Here is a 20,982-nt window from a genome sequence, read left to right on the forward strand (position 1 = left end):
ATTTTAGGGCACACTGTCCCACACCACTGCCTTGGCCTCCCCAGGGTGATCAGCCCTGGTAGGTGGCACCGGGGTGTATGGGGCACGGCCTCTCCAGCCAGAGCAGAACAAACTGTGCAGCCTTGGCTCCATCTCACTCTGGATTCAGAATCCACACTGGCACCACAGTGGCTTCCAGGCCTTGGTAGGAGAGACAGCTGGTATTTTCTTTTCTGATCTTTTTTTTTTAATCAGCTTTGTTGAAATATAATTTAGAGCCAAAAAAATCCATCCATTTAAAATGTACAGTTCAATGAGTTTTGACAAATATACACACTCTTGTAACCAAGATATAGAACTTGTAATATATATATATCTTGTAATCAAGATATAGAACTTCACCATCACCCTTTCAGGTTCCTGCAGGTCCCTTTGTAGTCAATCCCAACCCCCATTCCCAGCCTCAGGCAACCACTGATGCACTTCCTGACTGTACGTTAGGTTTGCCTCTTCTAAAGTGTGACAGAAATGAAATCATACAGCATGCACCCTTTGGTGTCTGGCTTCTTTTGCTCAGTATAATGTTTATGAGATTCATCCAAGTTGTGTATGCCAATAGTTCTTTTCTTTTTGTTGCTTAAGAGTATTCCATTGTAAAAAGGAATGAAATTGAGTCATTTGTAGAGACGTGGTTGGATCTAGAGACTGTCATATAGAGTGAAGTAAGTCAGAAAGAGAAAAACAAATATCGTATATTAACACATATATGTGGAAGCTAGAAAATGGTAGAGATGAACCGGTTTGCAGGGTAGAAATTGAGACACAGATGTAGAGAACAAACGTATGGACACCAAGAGGGGAAAGCAGCGGAGGGGTGTGGGTGGTGGTGTGATGAATTGGGAGACGGGGATTGACATATATACACTAATATGTATAAAATGGCTGACTAATAAGAACCTGCTGTATAAAAAAATAAATAAAATAAAATTCAAAAAAAAGAGTATTCCATTGTGTGGATGAACCACAATTTCTTTATTCATTCACCTTTTGATGGACATTTGGGTGGTTTCTAGTTTGGGGCTATTATAAGTAAAACTTTTCTTTCCTTTTTCGAGTTTCAACTGTACTTGTTCAATAGCTGCTATGGGACTCACTAGCTACGGAATGAATAATTTTCCCTGAAGCTTGCTTTTGCACTAAGAAAAAATATCTGTGATCAAACAAGTTGATAGTTCATTATATCATTCAACCAAGCTCTCATTCAGTAAGCCATTTATCAAGTAAACATTCACCTGTCACCTACTATTACTACCAGTAATAATTTAGCAATATTCTTTATTGAGTGCTTAATAAATATTAAGGTCACCATGCCTCCAATGTTACTGGATTATCACATTCATTTCTCACAACAGTCCTGTAGGGTAGCTGTGACTGGGCTCGGCTTAAGGTGCTTCTTAAACCATAAAGTGCCATGCAAATAAAGTTGTATTTTTTAAACAAAAGAATTTTCTATATAACTTAGGTTTTTCATTTATTTATTGGCCTGCCCTCCTCTCTCTCTCTCATTCCTCTTGCTATGAACTGATGTGGTTTTATGACATCTCTTCTTTAATCAGGACCAAATGGTCTGTGACATTGCTCAGGCCTTTATGTTTATTGGCCGACACCGAGAGGAAGACATTACATTCCCTACATCCCTGGTGTCAGAGATGGATTGGTATTCACTGTGGACGCACACGGAACACTTCATCTTCCAGACACACGATTGAGCCAAGGTGCTATATAAGTCAAATAAATAAGTAAAGAGCTGGAAAGCCAAGGGCAGTTCTGTCCTTATGTGGCACACGGAAATACAGTTAACTTTCTGAGTTCCTACTGAATGCTAACACGCACCAGGAACTTTGGAAAAAGAAAAATGAAGAGGAGACAGAGAAAGACTCTCTTAACTCTTGAAGAGTTTACTTAATATGAGAGCCAAGAATAAGCTGAAAGAATAGTTATCAAGAAAGTATAAATGAGGGCAGAAAACTAGCTTATCTTGAGCTTCTACCATCTGCCAAAGAATGTGTTAATCCAGTGGTTCTGAACATGGCAGGTCCTCAGGATCCCCTAGGAGACTTGTGAAAACATAGATTGCTGGGCCCCGCCCCAGAATTTCTGATTCAGTAGGTCTGGAGTTGAGCTCAAGAATTTACATTTCTAACAAGTTTCCAAGTGCTATTGATGCTGCTGGTCCAGGGACCACACTTTGAGATCCACTCAGAGTTGATAATATGTGCTAGACCCATATATTATCTCATTTAAACACCTCAAGAGCACTATGAAGTAGGTCTCATTGTCCCCATTTTGTCCATGAGGAAAGTGGAGCTCAGAGAAGTTCCACAATTTGCCCTGGGTCCATAGCTAGTGAGTGGCAAAGGCAAACTTTGAATTTAGGTCTGTCTTGCTCTAAAACCCATGGTTTTCCCACTATTTCAAACTTCCCCCAGACTCTTCCTGGAAAAGCAGACCTAGAATATTATCTGAGCTGCTCAGTGGTGTCAGAACCTCCAGCGTTTGAGAATAAACAGGCACAGTGACATCATTTAGGATCACATGCTACCAAAATAACAGGGTTTGGTAAGGATCCAGAATGTAGGAGTCAATGACCCTGAACAAAACTACCTACTTCTAAAAACAAAACAAAACAAACTACCTGCTTCTTTGAAGCAACTCAGGATGCAAAAAACTTCAAGGTGACCCATCACCCCTGCTTCCTCCTTTCATAAAGACAGAGCCTGGTTACAAATCAGATTTTCATCTGTGTCCCTTCTGCTTCCCATAAGCCTCCTGCTGCATTAATTCAGCATAAGGAATAAATCTATAAAACATGTAAAAGCAAAAACCTCTAACATAAGTAGATTCTCTCATGTGAACAAAGAAATTCTGTCTTCCTGTTGAATTTTTGTCTTCTAAAAGAATTTAATTCAGGGACATCCCTGGCAGTCCAGTGGTTAAGACTCCATGCTTCCAATGCAGGGGGCACGGGTTCGACCCTGGGTCGGGGAACTAAGATCCCGCATGCTGCGTGGTGCAGCCAAAAAAAAAGACTTTAATTCAGACACAAATTACCGATTTAAGAAATGAGAGAGAAGACATCACTATAGATTCTACAAAGATTAAAAGGGTAAGAGACATTTGGGACTTCCCTGGTGGTGCAGTGGTTAAGAATCCACCTGCCAATGCAGGGAACACGAGTTTGAACCCTGGTCCTGGAAGACACCACATGCCGCAAAGCAACTAAGCCCATGCGTCACAACTACTGAGCCTGCACTCTAGAGCCTGCGAGCCACAACTACTGAAGCCTACACGCCTAGAGCCCATGCTCTGCAACAAGAGAAGCCACCGCAATGAGAAGCACCCGCACTGCAACGAAGAGTAGCCCCCGCTCACCACAACTAGAGAAAGCCCACGTGCAGCAATGAAGGCCCAATGCAGCCAAAAATAAATAAATAAGTAAATTTATTTTTTAAAAAAGGATTAGAGATGTTTCTGACCAACTTAACTTTATGTCCATAAATTTGACAACTTAGATGAAATGGACGAATTCCTTGAAAGACACAAACTACCAAAGCTCACTGAAGAACAAACAGATAACCTGCCTATCATACCTATTAAAGAAATTGAATTTATAGCTTAAAACTTTTCCATAAAGAAAACTCCAGGTCCAGATGGCTTCACAGGTAAATTCTACCAGATATGTAAGGAAGAAATAATATGAATTCTATACAAATTATTTTAGAAAATTGAAGAGGAGGGATTATTTCCCAACTAACTATGAAGTTAAAATTACACTGAAATTCAAAGACTTTACTTCAAGGCCAAATACTGTACTTAATATTAAGGGGAGAAAAAAATATCACAATTTTGGTAATAGCAGGCAAAATGGAATCCTCAGTCTCATAAAAGCTCCAGGAAGTAAGCAATTTCATTTGTGTCCCTGCTTCACAGATAAGGAAATAGGTTGGGGAAACTTTGACCTACACATCTCCCCTCTGGTCGTAGGCAGAAATAGGAGAACACCCAAAATAAGCTATTTCACAATTTCCCTGTGGATGAGGTCAGAAAAAGTTTGAAGTCACTAGAGAACAGAAAAGATGGTCCTTAGAGAAGGACTCCGGAGATGGCAGTTCACTTCATGGGAAGTTTTTTTGTTTTTTTTTTCTGGCAGCACCACGCAGCTTACAGGACCTTAGTTCCCGGATCAGGGATCAAACCCGGGCCCCCTGCTGTGGAAGAGTGCAGAGTCCTAACCACTGGGCCACCAGGGAATTTCCTAAACTTTTTATTATAGAGAATTTCAAACTTATCTAAAGGAGTTAGAATATAATGAAGTACCATACCACTTACCCAGCCCCAACCAACAACCATCAACCAGTCTGTGCATCCAGACCTCCATCCATTTCCTCCATCACATACAGTAGTCCCCCCTTGTCTGCAGGGGATACAAGACCCCCCGTGGATGCCTGAAACTGTGGACAGTACTGAACCCTATATATATGATGTTCTTTCCTATACATATATACCTAAGACACAGTTTAATTTATAAATTAGGCACTGCAAGAGATTAACAACAATAACCAACAATAAAATAAAACAATTATAACAGTATACTGGAATAAAAGTTATGTAAATGTGGTCCCTGTAAAATGAGGGTTACTTGAATATGAGAACTGCACTACAATGGCAGTCGACCTGATAACCTAGACGGATACTAAGTGGCTAATGGGCAGATACGCTGGACAAAGGGATGATTTACATCCCAGGCAGGATGGAGTGGGATGGTGTGAGATTTCATCACGCTACTAAGAATGGTGTGCAATTTAAAATTTATGAATTATTTCTAGAATTTTCCATTTAATATTCTTGAACCAGCACTGACCACAGGTAACTGAAACGGGGCAGAAAGCAAAACCGCGATGGGGGCGGGGGGCCGGCTACTGTATTATTTTGAAGCAAATCCCACCCATAGGATCCTTTTACCCATAAATATTTCAGTATGTATCTCTAAAACAGAGCCTCTTAACCTCAGCACTATTAACATTGTAAGCCAAATAATTCTTTGTTGCGAGGAGCTGCCCAGTGCATTGTAGGATGTTTAGCAGTATCCCAGGGTTCTACCCACTAGAGGCTAGTAACACCTTCCCCCCAGTTTTAACAACCAAAAATGTCTTGAGATTGCCAAATGTCCTGAGGAGCAAAATCTCAAAACTGAGAACCACTGCTGTAAAAGATGAGGGCTCTTTTTTAAAACATGGATATGATAATACTATCATATTTTTAAATTAATAATTATTTCTTAATGTAATCAAATATCCAGTGTTAAAATTTCTAATTGTCTCATAAATGGTATAAGTGGACTGTTTCTGAAGGCTTTTTTAAAAATAAGGATTCAAATAATGTCCATACATTCATTGTGATTGATGGATATGTGTTTCAGGTATCTTTTACTCTATATGTTTCCCCTCCATTCTTTTTTTTTTTTTTTTTTTTAAAGAAAAGAGGTCATTTGAACTATAGAGTTTCCCACAGTCTGGATTTCACTGATTACATGTTCATAGTGTAGTTTAACATTTTCTCTGCACCTGAAGTAAACAGCCACTGATGATCAATGCCATTGTAATTCTACCATTCTTTCTCCATTTATTAACTGAATTCTTGTATAAAGGGAAATTTCCCCTAATGAGCAAGTTCTTTACATTAGTAATGGCCACCAGCAAGGCTGGGATGAATAAGATTCTGAAGCCCTGTTGAAATTCAGTAGAAAGAATGGCAGGGTTGATTACTGATGTCTGATGTGGGCATGTGATGGGACAGTGGTAGCGATTTCTACTCCTAATCTAATTTACTCCCTTGTTTAAGAAATGAAGTCTCAGTAGAAAAAAGTAAGATCATTCATGCTTAAGGACAGAGTGTTGAATGTGATTATGGAGTCAGGGTAGGCTCAGAATCAAAGTGGTTATTTTTCTTTTCGTTTTTAATGATAATTTCCAATGTTGACAATATGCAAGGAAATGGCACTTTCAGATGCTATTTGTGAGAATGTAAATTGGTACAATTTTTCGGGAGGACAATTTGACAATATGTAAAAAAGCCTTAAAATTTGCATATCCTTTAACCTAGAAATTCTACTGCCAGAAATTTATCCCAGGGATGTGCAGAAAGACTCAGTGAAGGTTGTTCATGACAAATCTGTAGTAATAAAACATTGGACACAGGGACTTCCCTGGTGGCGCAGTGGAAAAAACTCCGCACTCCCAATGCAGGGGGCCTGGGTTCGATCCCTGGTCAGGGAACTAGATCCCACATGCATGCTGCAACTAAGAGTTTGCATGCCGCAACTAAGAGTTCACATTCCACAACTAAGGAGCCCACGTGCCGCAACTAAGGAGCCCGCAAGCCGAAACTTAGACCTGGTGCAACCAAATAAATAAATAAATATTGAAAAAAAGAAATCTAGCCTTTAAAAAAAACAATAAGTAACATTGGACACAACTTAAGTGTTCGCCTATAGGGGATTCGCTGAAGGCTGTGTGCTATCCCATCAATGGCCTTGCAGTCATTTGAATGTTACAGAATACATAAAGGCACAGAAAGATGTTCATGATATATTATTGAGTGAAAAAAGACAGGTCTAAAGTAATGTATTCAGTAATTCTCTTTTTCTATTTTTAAAAAAGGAATTTATGCATATAAACATATGCATGGAAAAAGAGGTCTCAGTAAGTATACCAAAGTATTAACAGTTAATATTAAAATATTAATATTACCTGATGGTAAAATTAGGAGTAATTTATATTTTTTTCCTTTTGCTTATCATTTTTCAAAAATTTCTATAAGTAATTCGTATTATTTTTTAAAAGAAAAAATTTTAATGACAAGTACTTTAAATTACAGTTGCCAAATATCATGGGACATACTTATACCAAAAAATTATTCATTGTTTAATCTGAAATTTAAATTTAATGGGGTGTTTTGTATTTTTATTTACTAAATCTGGCAAGCCTACTTTTAATGCAAAGCAATCAAAGGAGAGATCAGGGTGCTGGACCCTGATGTGCTGGCCCCTTTGAGGACAGGAGAGTCATTGATTGTTTCAAGTCTTTTAAACCAGGAAATAGGATTTGATGGAATAAGAAAGGAAGATCAATTTGGAAGCCACGTCTTCCTTATCTGAAATCTGGACTCTGCTACCACCACCACCATCCCTACTCCCCCACCCGAGCCCCATTCACCCCACAATCTGGATGTCTCTGGGCAAGTCACTTGGCTCCCTGAGCCTCAGCAATAACTCCTGTCATGCCAGGATCAAATGAAAACATGTGTGTGAAGGCACTTAGTAAACTGCAGTAGTTTAGTAAACTACTTAGTAAACTGCAAGTGCCAAGCAACACATTATTATCATGTTAGTAAATTATGCACACAAGGACATGTTGAACAGGAACAAAACATCTGCCACAAGACAACTGCAGAATTGTTCCTTGCAGCAGACTTTTGATGGCTCTCTGAGGTCAAAACAACTCAAGGTTTAGTCACTCCAGGACTGAACCCATACATTAACATCCATCCAGATTGTTCTTACGACCCTATTTATAGATGCACTGATCATTAAATAGTGTTGGAACACTTTGCCACAAGTCAGTTGTTAAACTGCTCGGCGAGTGGCTCAGAGGAAGCCCACGTGGTTTACGAGTTTGGCAGCTCATAACTACAGGCCCTCACCTCATCCTCACACACCAGGCTCAGTCACCTTGGAAACTGCCCTATTCTAGATGCAGAGCACAGAACGCCCGACTGATGTGGAATTAATCAGCAGCCGCCTTCTCTTCTGGTCTCTGTTACTGAGAAACCGTCAGTGCTTCTCAAGCCACTTTAGGGAGGAGCCCATAGGGCAGTTTCAAGGATCTTCCAGGGGAAAATTAATACAGGAGGTTGAGGATTATCACAATGTGGAAAAACAAATTGAGGGAGAAAGAAATTAAGGGAGAAGGAAAGAGGAAAGGAGGGAAGTTAGAAGAAAAAGAGGAAAAGTTCAGAAGGAAGAAAATGAGAGTATTATCCTATTTTACAGATGAGGAAACTGAGGCCCAGAGGCCCAAGGTCACATGACCAGTAACAGCTCCTCATGGGAACCAGACACTCTGGAAAGAGTGACACGAAAATGAACCTTGCTAGTGAAGTGGCACAGCACAGGGCAGCCATAGAGAGAGGCAGCCGCCCGCCAGCCCTCACCAAACACTAACCCTGTTCTGGGACTCGTCAGCCTCCAGAAATGTTAGAACTAAATGCCTGCTGTTTAAGCCACCCAGGCCATGGTATTTTGTTAGAGCAGCCCAAGAGCAGACTAAGACATTTGGCAATTCTCTTTAACTGATGGAGGAACGGCGGAACTATTTTCCACGTGGCTGCACTGTTTTCTATTCCCATAATTGATATCTGAGGAGGGAGTACCAGTGTGGAGTCCCAGAGTCCCCAGCCCGAATCTTAGCTCTGCCACAGACTCAACTGGGTGACCTTCTTACGTAACCTCTTAGAGTCTCAATATCCTCATTGTAAAATGGGGACAACAGACTTGAGGGAAGATTACATAGATGACATACAAAAAGCTCCTAGCACATGGTGCTCAGCAAATGTCAGTGGTTTCCTGGTCAGTGTGGAGAGAATCACAACATCTCAGTGTGGGAGGGAGCCTGATAGGTACAACACACAATGCTACTTCCTGGGTTATCATAGCAGGGCCCCCTGTCCTGTGTCCCACCCAAATATCCCCATTGTTGCTCACCATAGGGCATCAGGGGAACCAGCTCCACAGGTCATAGGGAGGCATTTCCCAGCATTTCTTGGAAACCTGGCTTTCACAGGGCATAAAGGAATGCTATAAGGTGGGGGTAGCAGGGAGGAATTCTGAGGTCAAATAACTGGGAAACACTGGGTTAAATGACATCAAAGCAGGTTTCTCTTCTGCAGGACTCCTCAGAGCATTGAGCAGAGTTATGCACTTTGAAATCCCCAATGAGGCATGGAGTCAACAGCGTTTCCTAAACCTCTCTGTCCTGGGAAAGGAAAATCTGCATCCAAACATAAGGCATCGTCCACACAGCAGGGAAACCACATACAACCACCAAAGTCAGCCTCAGCTGCGAGTTCTAAATATTCACTCCCAAACCTCTGCATTGTAGCAATTCTCGCCTTTCCTGCTTTATCCCAAATGGCAACTTAGAAACTGCAGCCACTGCTGCTCTGCCATCTTTCTTAATGGCACCATTCATCCCTGCTGCATGAAGCCAATACCCAAGTTCAAGTTCAAGGTGTTAGATAATCTTCTGAGGCTGAATGAAGAGAGTCACCTTGTCAGGATTGAGGGAGTTCACCCTCCCCACTCCCACGCTGAAGCAGGTCTTGAACACAAGTGGGCAGAATTAGGTATCCCTTCTCAACCAGGGTTCTCATCTGAGTTCAGTAAATTTCCAGAGAGCCAGCTTTCTTGGGTCCTGCAATTGCCCTCTTGTATGTTTATGCAGTTTTTTAAAAATCCATGATCTATTTGGAGGCTGTAACTAAGAGATGTAAGAAAAGGTCAGGATCTGGGACAGAACAAAAGCCTTAGCAATATTTTGAGACCCTGGGGAAGGGGCTGAAGGGATTGTTCCAGAAGACCTGACCTCTAAAGTTCACAGTAAAGCAAATGCAAATAAGTTATACCCTTCTGTTGCTGCCACCTCCCAGAATGGCAAATAATTCCATCTCAGATGGTGATCAGATAAACGACTCTCACTTCACGTACAAGTTTACCCTGAGTCCTTTATTCTCAAGGGCACTGAGGAAACTGAGGCTTTTTCCTGAACTCTTTTAACTAGAATGAAGAAAACAGTCCCAGGATGACCACAAGACAGGAACAACTGGTGCCAATGAATCTTTATTAAGCACCTACTATGGGATAGATGCATATAGTCCAACAGCTGGAGAGCAGAGCCAACCGCACAAATGCATATGGCTGGGATAAATGCAACCCAGCCCTGGGACCACCACTAGCTCCTCCAGACTGTCTGCTCAGCTGGAGTTTGGGAAACTCAGCAATGTCTGTGTAAGGAATCTGATGCACCCAGCCCTATCAACCCCGTCTGAAGACTGCAGCTGCAGCGAGGCCCTTAGGACTACTTACTTAAGTATGAAGTTAGAAGTGGGTTCGTCTTTCATCAACACACTTGAAGGCAGTAGGCACTGGAGACAGCAGAAGAAAGGCTGACCCAGCTCTATGGGTGGGTAAGGTGGACCACTGCCTGGGAAGCAGGGGGCCTGGCTGCAAAAACTATGGTGTGGCTTGTAGCTCAGGACTTTGCATGTCCCTGTATCTTAGCTTTTTTGGTAGGGCCTGGGTGTAGGGGACAAAGGATGTTGAGGAAGAGAGGCAGCCTGCTATGGCAGGCTGGGGGTCACCAGCCTTGACTTTACCCCTGACAGGCTGGGTGACCTCACCAAGTCATTTCCTCTTCCTGACCTCAGCTTCCTTATCAGTAAAAAAAATGAGATGGTTGTTCTAGATCTGTTGATTGGGATTTTTTTTAATTGTTGTATTTTGTAAAATTCATATAACATAAAACTTGTCATTACTGACATTTAGTACATTCACAATGTTGTGCGACCGTCACCACTATCTAGTTCCAGGACATTTTCATCACCTCAGAAAGAAGTCCTCCACCCATTAAGCAGTCACTCCGCATTACCCCCTCTCCCTATCCCCTGGCAACCACTAATCTGCTATCTGTCTCTGTCTCTATGGATTTGCCTATTCTGAATATTTCTTATAAATGGAATCATACAATTATGTGGTCTTTTGTGACTGGCTTCTTTCACTTAGTGTAATGTTTTCAAGGTTCATCCATGTATCAATACTTCATTCTTTTTTCTGGCTAAATAATTTCATTGTAGAGATATACCACTTTTATCCATTCATCAGTTATCAATTATGGATACTTGGGTTGTTTCCACCTTTGAGCTGTTGTAAAGAGCCAAACATTCAATGAACATATGTGTACAAGAATCTATTTGAGTATCCGTTTCCAATTCTTTGGAGGTATATATCCAGGAGTAGAATTGCTGGGATATAGGGTGTTATGGACTGAATGTCTGTGTCCTCCCAGATTCATGTGTTGGAGTCCTAACCTCCAATGTGATGGTATGTGGACGTGGGGCCTGTGCGAGGTAATTTAAGTTTAGATGAGGTCATGAGGGTGGGGCCCCCATGGTGGGATTAGTGTCCTTATAAGAAGAGAAAGAGACCAGAGGTCTCCCTCCCAACCCCCCACCCCTGCCCACCCATGTGAGGACACAGTGATCTGTAAGCCAGGAAGGGTGTCCTCACCAAGAACCTAACCCTGATCTTATACTCCCAGCCTCCAGAACTGTGAGAAATAAATGTCTGTTGTTTAAGCCACCTAATCTATGGTATTTTGTTACAGCAGCCTGAGCAGACTAAGACATATGGTAATCTATGCTTAACTTATTACAGAACCACCACACTATTTTCCACAGTGGCTGCATCATTTTTCATTCTCACTACCAAGGTTTGAGGATTCTATTTGCTCCTCATCCTCACCAAACTGATAATATCTTTAAGCAGGAAGGGAATTTAGTAGTAAAACCTTTTCTTCTAATGAAATCTTTCTTGGAAACCTACTATAGTAAAACAGATCAAAGAGAAACTGCTGGGGTGGAGGTAATAGTACATCTGAGGAACCCCCTAGGGTTTGAAGAAACACAGTTTGAAAACCATTTGCTCCAGGTGGGTTTGTTATATCCTTCCTGGCTTAGAATCTGAATATCCCATCTTGATCCCCTTCCAAGGTCCATCCTGGTCTCTGGAGGTTTGGCTTAGAGAGGACTCTCCCCATCTCTATTTTATACTTTTAGGAAAGGCCTGAGATTACAGCGCTCTTCAGTGTGTGGTATAGGGCCACCAATGAAGGAATCAGCTGGTTCCTTTTTTTTTTTTTTTTGGCCGTGCTCCGTGGCATTTGGGATCCTAGTTTCCTGACCAGGGATTGTACCCAAGCCCCCTGCATCGGCAGCTCGGAATCGTAACCACTGGACCGCCAGGGAAGTCCCAGCTGGTTCTTGTTAAAATAAAAATTCTGGGATCCCATCCCACACTTAGAGAATGGGAATCTTTGGGGAAGAACCCGAGATTTTTGCATTTTTTTACATACTTCCTAGATGATTTTGATGCCCCTAAATTTGAGAACCACTGAACTGGAAGGGACTGAGAGGTGAAGGTTAGGAGAGTAAACACCTAAGATTGATAAGGCCACCATCTTACTGAACTGTTGTGAGCTTCCTCCTCTGCTCTTTGAGTGGGAGAGAGAAGTTGGATTTTGCTTTGGGATCTAAGTGCCGACTGGGACTACCCAAAGGTCATATTGGCACCACCTCTGGCCCACAGGACAGGGAAGTTCCAAAAGATAAGGACGCTCTTATGACCTCAGGAACTGTGCAGAGTGTTCAAGCATTTCCAAGTGGTAATTTTTTTTAATGATGGTTATTAGGTTACTTTTTGAAATTTAAAAATATAGCAAATCAGTCATAAAGCAATGACTGTTTATGTGAGTTTTTGCAGCATTAAACCATGCCTTCTTTGTGCTGAGAATCAACATTATTTACTTTGGGAATCTTTCCCAGATTTCTGTCAACTCATTTACACACAGTTTCTCCTCCCAGACTTGTGACTCAATGAAGTTTTCCCCATCTGGGGCAGGGAACAAGGAAAACTGTCATATATAGACCCAGTTTAGTGCACTGAGCTCATAAGTATCATCAAAGGCCCCCTACCACAGTTATACCCCCAGAGGAGGAACCCCCTCTTCAGGCTCTGCTGGGATTCATCCAAGAATGAGGAGCTCCCCACCTGCTTTGGTTACCCATTGTTACGTAACAAATCTCGCCAAAACTCAGTGACTTGACACAAAAACTATTTTATTATTAGTTCTCACCAGTCTTTGGATTGGCTGAGCTCAACTTAGCAGTTCTGCTACTTGTGATGTTGGTTGAGGCTGCAGCCAATTGGGGGCTCGACTGGGCTGAAGAGTTGGGCTGTAGGGTCCAAGCTGGCTCACTCACATGGCTGAGAGCTGATGCTGGCTGGCAGCTGGGAGCTCAGCTGGGGCTGTTGGCTGAAATGTCGACACATAGCCTCTTCATGTGGCTTGGGATTCCCACAATATGGCAGCTGGGCTAGAAGAGGGAGTATCCTAAGAACAAGTGTTCCAAGCACTGATTTGGCTCTAAGGCCTTGGATAAATTACCTAATCTCTTGGAGCCTAAGCTTCTCCATCTTCCAAATGAAGATAATATCTTCCCCATCAGATTACTGTGAAGACTAAATGAGACAATATATGTAAAGTCCTTCACACAGTGCTCCGTAAACAAGAGTGGGTTATGATCATGGCCACACCAACACTTAATCCTGAAGCATCCTTGATAGTACATGCTGAATCTCTCCATTCTTTCTCTCTGGTTCATACAAATTGCTGAGCTGCCACCCCTGACTTGAAGAAAAGGAGGTTGCCTTCTTTAGTGGGGTCCTGTAGGGCTAGATGAAGAAATCAGAAACTATGACATGACTCCTTGGAATGTACCTTTTTAAAATAAATTTATTCATTTATTTATTTATTTTTGGCCGTGTTGGGTCTTCGTTGCTGCGCGCAGGCTTTCTCCAGTTGCTGCAAGCGGGGGCTACTCCTCGTTGTGGTGTGCAGGCTTCTCACTGCAGTGGCTTCCCTTGTGGAGCACAGGCTCTAGGCATGCAGGCTTCAGTAGTTGTGGCACGAAGGCTCAGTAGTTGTGGCTCGTGGGCTCTAGAGCGCAGGCTCAGTTGTTGCGGCACACGGGCTTAGTTGCTCTGCAACATGTGGGATCTTCCCCGAAAAGGACTCGAACTGGTGTCCCCTGCAATGGCAGGCGGATTCTTAACCACCGTGCCACCAGGGAAGTCCTGGAATGTACCTTAAAGGGAGAAAAAATATCTTACAAGTATTCAAAGATATTTGAATGTTCTTTGCAACAGTGTGCATAACATCTTATCAATAGAAGCTTATCAACCTAAATATCTATCAATGAGGGATGGAATATGATACATCCATATTCTACTGGATATTTGTTGCGTTTAGGGTATCTAGCATCTGATCATCCTTCCTTTTAAGGGAAAATTCTGAAATAAGAAAGAAGCACCCCTGCTTTCCACTACAGAAGCAGGAAGAAGGCAGATATGCCTACTCCCTGCTCCCTGGAAGGCAAGGTACAAGCATGTGAGCTGAGTGGCCAGTGTGATGCTCTTGCCTAAGGTTTTGCCCACAAAGACACAGGGACAGTTAGTGCTTTTCAAGATTGCCACGTTGGCAGTGGAGCCTAGATTCCAGTGGCGTAGAGGTAAGTGTCTGGTGGGGCAGAGCTGCCTCAGTGAGCTAGACTACTCACCTTGGAACTGTTATGTGCAAGAGAAATAAACTTCTATATTCATTAAGTCACTCTTAGTTGAACTTTCTTTGTTATGATGTCTTAGCTTATCCTAATTATGGTGATTTTAGAACATGGCCACAAATTCTCTGATACTCCTCCCATTGGGAAGTAGAGAGTATGTCCGCTCCTTTTGAATCTGTGCAGGCTTGTGACCACTTCAATCAATGGACCTTGGTGGAAGTGACTTCCAGGGCTAGGTCATGAAAGGCCATACAGCTTCCTCCCTGCTTGCTGGGACACCAGCTCCTGGAGCACTGAGCCACCTTGTAAGAAGTCAGACTACCCAGAGGCCGCCACACTGTGAGGAAGCCCGAGCCATGTAGAGAGACCTCATATAGGCACTCTGATCAAGAGTCCCCACTCAGCCCATAGTCCAACTCATGCCATCCCAATCTCCAACATGTGCATGAAGAAGCCTCCGGATGATTCCACCCCCACCCCACCCCAGCCTTTCATTTCACTCCTAGTTTGAGTTTTCCCAGCCGAGGTCCCAGACATTGTGGCATCATCCCTGCTGTTCCCTATTGGAATTCTTGACCCACAGAATTTATAAATATATTAAAATGGTGATTCTTTTATTCCACTAAGTCTTATGGGTTGTTACACAACAATAGCTAATGGAACTCTAAACTGACATATCATAGATTCTATGGGCTATCCAATACCCTTCAAAAAATTTCCTTTTTTGCTAACTAAGTTAACCACAGTTTGTTTCTGTTGTTGCCATCAACAGTCTCAGTTGGTAGATATACAATGAAACACTATGCAACCCTTAAGCTGAGGTAGCACTATATTAACTGTCACAGAAAGATGTTCGCAATGTAGTTTTAAGAGAAAATGGCAGATTCAAAAATAGTAGGTACAGAATGGTTACAGTTTTGTAAAATAAAATTAGTTTTCTTTTTTCATAAATTTATTTATTTTATTTATTTATTTTTGGCTGCATTGGGTCTTTGCTGCTGCGTGCGGGCTTTCTCTAGTTGCGGTGAGAGGGGGTTACTCTTTGTTGTGGTGCACGTGCTTCTCACTGTGGTGGCTTCTCTTGTTGCGGAGCACGGGTTCTAGGCGTGCGGGCTGCAGTAGTTGTGGCTCACAGGCTCTAGAGCGCAGGCTCAGTAGTTGTGGTGCATGGGCTTAGTTGATCCACGGCATGTGGGATCTTCCCGGACCAGGGATCGAACCCGTGTCCCCTTGCATTGGCAGGTGGATTCTTAACCACTGCACCACCAGGGAAGTCCCAAAATTGTTATTTTTGCATAGAATAAATTCTAAGATGCTATGTACCAAAATTATACAGTATTGTCTTTAGGTATTGGAATTATAGGGTTTTTTCTTATGCTTACCTGTATTTTCTATTTATAATGAAGCTCATTACAGTTACATGTGTAATTTTTTAACTAAGAATATTTAAAAAAAAATAAAGCCAGGGCTATAGATGCAGAAATTTAAGAATGCCTGGAATACTTCTCCACCCCTGGGGATTTTGCACATTTGCCAATGAGAGGCCTTGCAGCACAATCTTTGGGGAGTGGTAGCCCCATTAGGCAGTGTAGTAGCCCCTAATAATTTCTCCCCTTTCTATAAACATATGCTGTTCCTCACATCAAGAAGTATGGTTTATTTCCCCTCTCCTTGAATCTGGGCTGTCCCTGTGACTGCTTTGCCAGTGGAATGCAGTATAACTGTTCGAGGACTTCTGATCTCAAGTCTTAGGAGATTTGGCAGCTTCTGTTTCCTTGCTCTTACACACTTGTTCTTGGGATGTTCCCTCTCAGAACCTAGCCCAAGCCACGTGCAAAGGTCGCATGAAGCAGAACCAAGACGTTCCCATTGGCAGCCCTAGGTGAGCTCCTAGCCAACAGCCAGCACCAACTGCCAGCCATGGGAATAAGTCATTTGGGATTCCAGCCCAGTTGAGCCCCGAAGACTGCAGGTCCAACAGACATCATGTGGGACAGAAGAACCACCCAGCTGAGCCCTGTTAACCCACAGACTCATGAGAGATACTAACATGGTGGTTGCTTTAAACCAATGAGTTTGGGGTCCTCCAAGATGGCTCCACTGATCCCCACCTCTTGATATTTACACCTTGTACAGTCACTTTGCACACTGTACCAGGGCTCGTCTGTGTGACCAATAGAATAGACCAGAAGTGATGTACACGGTAGGTTACTTCCAAGATTAGATGATAAAAGACCTCGTGGCTCCTGTCTTGGCCACTCTCTCAAGTCACCCTTCATGTTCTGAGCAGCCCCTGGGAGAGAGGTCCACATAGGATGACCAACTTGTCCCCAGGTTGCCCAGGACTGAAGTTTTAGACTGAAATTCTCACATCCTGAGAACGCCCTTAGTCCTGGGCAAACGAGGATGATTGGTCACCCTATGCCTATGTGGTGAGGAAGTGAGACTTCTGGACAACAGGGAGCAAGAAACCAAGGCCTCCTACCAACAGCCACATGAGGGAGGCATCTCAGGAGCAACTCTACCAGCCCCAGTCAAGCCTTGGGCCAACTGCAGCCCCAGCCAACAGCTCAACTGCAACCTCATGAAAGACCCTGATCCAGAGCCACCCAGGTAAGGTGACCCCCAGAGACTGTGAGATAATAAATATTGATTATTTTAAGCTGCTCAATGTGGGGTAGTTTTTTAAACAGCAATAGGTAACTTATGCGGGTGGTCTGTTACCCCCTAATAGATAACAGGAACAGGGGTGGCTAACAGATATTGATCTCCCCCTGTTTTAAACAGCTGTGATGGTCTTTCTGTTTGGGGATTTCTTTTCCTTTCCTGAAAATCAACCTGAGGGAATTCTGCTTCTAGAGTTCCTGAAGAACAGTGCCTGGCAGGGCCCCTGGTTGCTGCTGCTTCAGTTCTTTCCAACTCTTAATTGTTTTCCAAGTTTTAACAATGAATCTCTTGGGCTCACAAAGTCCTCCTGCCTCTCCATTTCTGAATGCTCTCTGAGGCTGTCCTGATTTCCCTGAAGGCCTGAGGTGCTTACCTGGGCTGCTTAAATCACCTTCTCTGCTAGAAAGTATCCCTTGATCTCTGGCACCATGGATATCTGTGTGCAGAGAGCAGTGCATGGGGTGCATGGCCTGTCAGACATGCAGATAATCTGTGGAGGCCTGAGGGGTCTTAACCTAAAATCTCTTCCAACCAGGCACCAAGGTATCTGAGATTTCACCTTTCAAGTGTGATTAATTCATTTGGGAGGCATAAATTATCCACTAGCACCTTCTTCTGAATGAGTTTATTGAATACGTTCTGCCCTGCCTGGGATAGCATAAGAGTACAGTAGCTGGAACTTAATCCAGGGAGGCACAAAAGGCAGGTGGGATCTCAAAAAGCTGACCTTGGTCCACTTCCTAATATGTTAGACTGACTCTGTGTACAGTTAGGCTGCAGGGCTGCACGTATGCAGAGCACCCAGCGTGCTCAGCGGCAGGCTACTGTGTGCACCCAGAGACCCAGAGACACATTGCAGAGTAAATGAAGGTACAAGTACCATTCACTGACCTATTAGATCCCCAGGGCTGCCATAGCAAAGTGCCACAAGCTGGGTGGCTGAAAACAACAGAAAGGTATTCTCTCATAGTCCTGGAGGCTAGATGTCCAAATTAAGGTGTCAGCAGGGCTGGTTCCTTCTGAGAGCTGTGAGGGTGAATTTGTTCCAATCCTCTACCTTCTGGTGGTTTGCTGGCAATCGTTGGCATTGCTCGGCTTGTTGATGCATCACCCTGATCTCTACCTTCAAGTTCAGATGGCACTCTCCCTTTGTGTCTGTCTCTGTGTCCAAATTTCTCATCCTAATTACCTCATCTTAACTTCATCATCTGCAAAAACCCTATTTCCAAATAAGGTCATATTCATAGGCACCAGGTACTAGGACTTCAACATCTTCTGGAGGAATACACTTCAACCCGTAACACTGAGCAGTTAGTAAAAAGTTAATATCCATGAAATGCCAGGCACTTGCCATGATAGTCATTTTATATACATTATTTCTAATCCTCCCAAAGATTTCCCAATTTTATACATCAGAAACTGAGGAGCAGAAAGATTACAGGGCTTGTCCTTACTCACACAGCTGGAAAGAAAGTATAGGCTCTGGAATCAGGTACCCTGGTTTCACCTCTTAGCTGGGAGGTCTTGGGTAAGTTACTTAATCCTTCTGTGCCTCAGTTTCCTCATTTGTAAAATGAGGATAACAACAATCATACCTCCATCCATATAGAGTTGTTGTAAGGATTTTAAAAGATGCACCGAGCCTGGTACATAGTAATTACTGAACTCATGGTAGCTGTTATGTTAGTTGTAGAGTCAAGTGAAATAAGATAGAAGGTAAAAAACAAAAACCATATGATATCACTCATATGTGGAATCTAAACAAACAAACAAAACAAAACAAAAACAGACTCACAGACTCAGAGAACAAATTAGTGGTTACCAGAGGGGAAGGTGTTTGCGGGGTGGGTGAAATAGGTGAAGGAGGGTCAATCGTATGGTGATGGATGGTAACCAGACTTTTGGTGATGATTGCTTTGTAGTGAACACAGATGTCTTATCATAAGAAAAGTAGTGGAGTCAATATTTAAATCCACATCTCCTTAGCTCTGATACCTTCATTTATTCCTCTGATGCAGCATAGCTGGGTGTCAGGCACTTCTGCATCCATAGTCTCACTGAATCCTCACAATACACGAGGAGGTGAACACTTGTGGTTATAACATTATAGATGAGGGAACTGAGACGCAGAGAGGGGAGGTGACTGGACCAAGGTCACCCAGCAAATAAAACATTCTCATCTAGCTCTGCTGCTTCTAATATTTCTTCCACTATGTTACGTCATCCCAACGTATAGACATAATAGAGCAGAACATTTTCCTCTATGAAGATTTGCTGATAACCTCTGGATGCAAGGTAATCAGCCAAGATTGTGAGTTCAGTCAGTGGCCTCCCTCAAGTCTACAGCGGGCAAAGGGTTCTGTTTCCATAAAGGTCAGCTCCTGCCAGGTTCAGAAAGCCCAGCGCAGAAGATCTGCTGTTAATTCTGAATTCTTCAGAAGGAAGAACTCTTACACACACACACACACACACACACACACACACACACACACACACAAATGTTTATATGAGGCCTCACCCCGGGACAAAGCAACAAACCACTGAAAGAGGATGGAATATATAAGACTTTTTAGTGAGAAGGCCTGAAAAGTGAGAACCAGCTGCCAGGCCCAATCCAAAATTCCCTGGCAAACCAGCCCTAGGGTAGAGAGGATTCCAAAAGACAAAACCAAATACACATGCAAAAACTCTGGAGATGAATTCCCTCGGATTTCTTCGGCAGGATAGAAAGAGAACAAAAGTAGCTAAGTCCTCTGGCCGTGCTGTCGCCTGGTCTTCCCTCCACCCCCTCTGCCCCAGCCACCCTTCCAAACACAATTCAGCCCTACAAATGGAGAGCAGACACCCACAGGCCTCATCTGGCCCATAGTTTTTAACGTATTGTAGTGGTAAACATTTTAAAAGTGAGAAGTTTTGGGACTTCGCTGGTGGTCCAGTGGGTAAGACTCCGTGATCCCAATGCAGGGGACCTGGGTTTGATCCCTGGTCGGGGAACTAGATCCCACATGCATGCCACAACTAAGTCCACATGCCGCAACTAAGAAGCCCATACGCCACAACTAAAAGATCCCGCATGCTGCAACTAAAGATCCTGCATGCCTCAAATAAAGATTCTGCATGCTGCAATGAAGATCCCACATTCTGCAACTAAGACCCGGCACAGCCTAAATAAATAAATATATATATATATATATATATATATATATATATATATATATATATATATATATATATATATATATACATTTTTTTTTTAAGTGAAAAGTTTTCCCTAAGAATCTGGATTTTTTTTTTAACTTCTTTCGGAAAATCAAAGGTTCTGGCCAAGTGGCTTCATATCCCTGAATGGTAACTATGACAAAGTTGAGTAGTGGCTGCCTCCAAGTTGATTATTTTTATACCCAGACTATTTGACTCACTTATCATCCCTGCCCTGACCCCTGTGGGAATCTTTTTCACTCAGGCCAGGTGAGACTTCCCTTCTGCCTATCAAGTGAAACAGATCTAATCTCACCCTGGCATTCAAAGATCCTTCACAGCACAGCTTACTGAGACTTACCCCTGTGACTATACCTCATGCCGAATCTATATACTCCTTCATGCCCAAACAGGCCCCTTACCTTCCCACATTCACACATTTGCTGGTGCTTTTTTATTTCCTCTAAGATGCCTTCCATCCCAACTGGGCCTGGGAACTCTCCCACACCCTCAAAGGTCCATGTGAGGGCCTTTTCAGAATCTCTCACACAGATATAAGCTTTCTTTCATTTGAGGCTCCAAAGTACCATGTTATTTTGAAGTATGGGCATACCTCATTTATTGTGC

General features: G+C 42.9%; 1 protein-coding gene across 1 annotated transcript in view; it reads left to right on the plus strand.

The window, feature by feature from the left end:
• The window catches only part of BFSP2 (beaded filament structural protein 2), a 129,768-nt gene that overhangs the window by 94,175 nt on the left and 14,611 nt on the right, over positions 1-20,982 (plus strand). Inside the window, exons 8-9 of the mRNA XM_068545611.1 lie at positions 16,305-16,372; positions 16,951-17,103. Of these exons, the coding sequence (XP_068401712.1) occupies positions 16,305-16,372; positions 16,951-17,103 (221 nt within the window). The remainder of the gene's footprint in view (positions 1-16,304; positions 16,373-16,950; positions 17,104-20,982) is intronic.

The sequence above is a fragment of the Eschrichtius robustus genome, chromosome 6, assembly GCF_028021215.1.
Source record: "Eschrichtius robustus isolate mEscRob2 chromosome 6, mEscRob2.pri, whole genome shotgun sequence".
Taxonomy (NCBI): Eukaryota; Metazoa; Chordata; class Mammalia; order Artiodactyla; family Eschrichtiidae; genus Eschrichtius; species Eschrichtius robustus.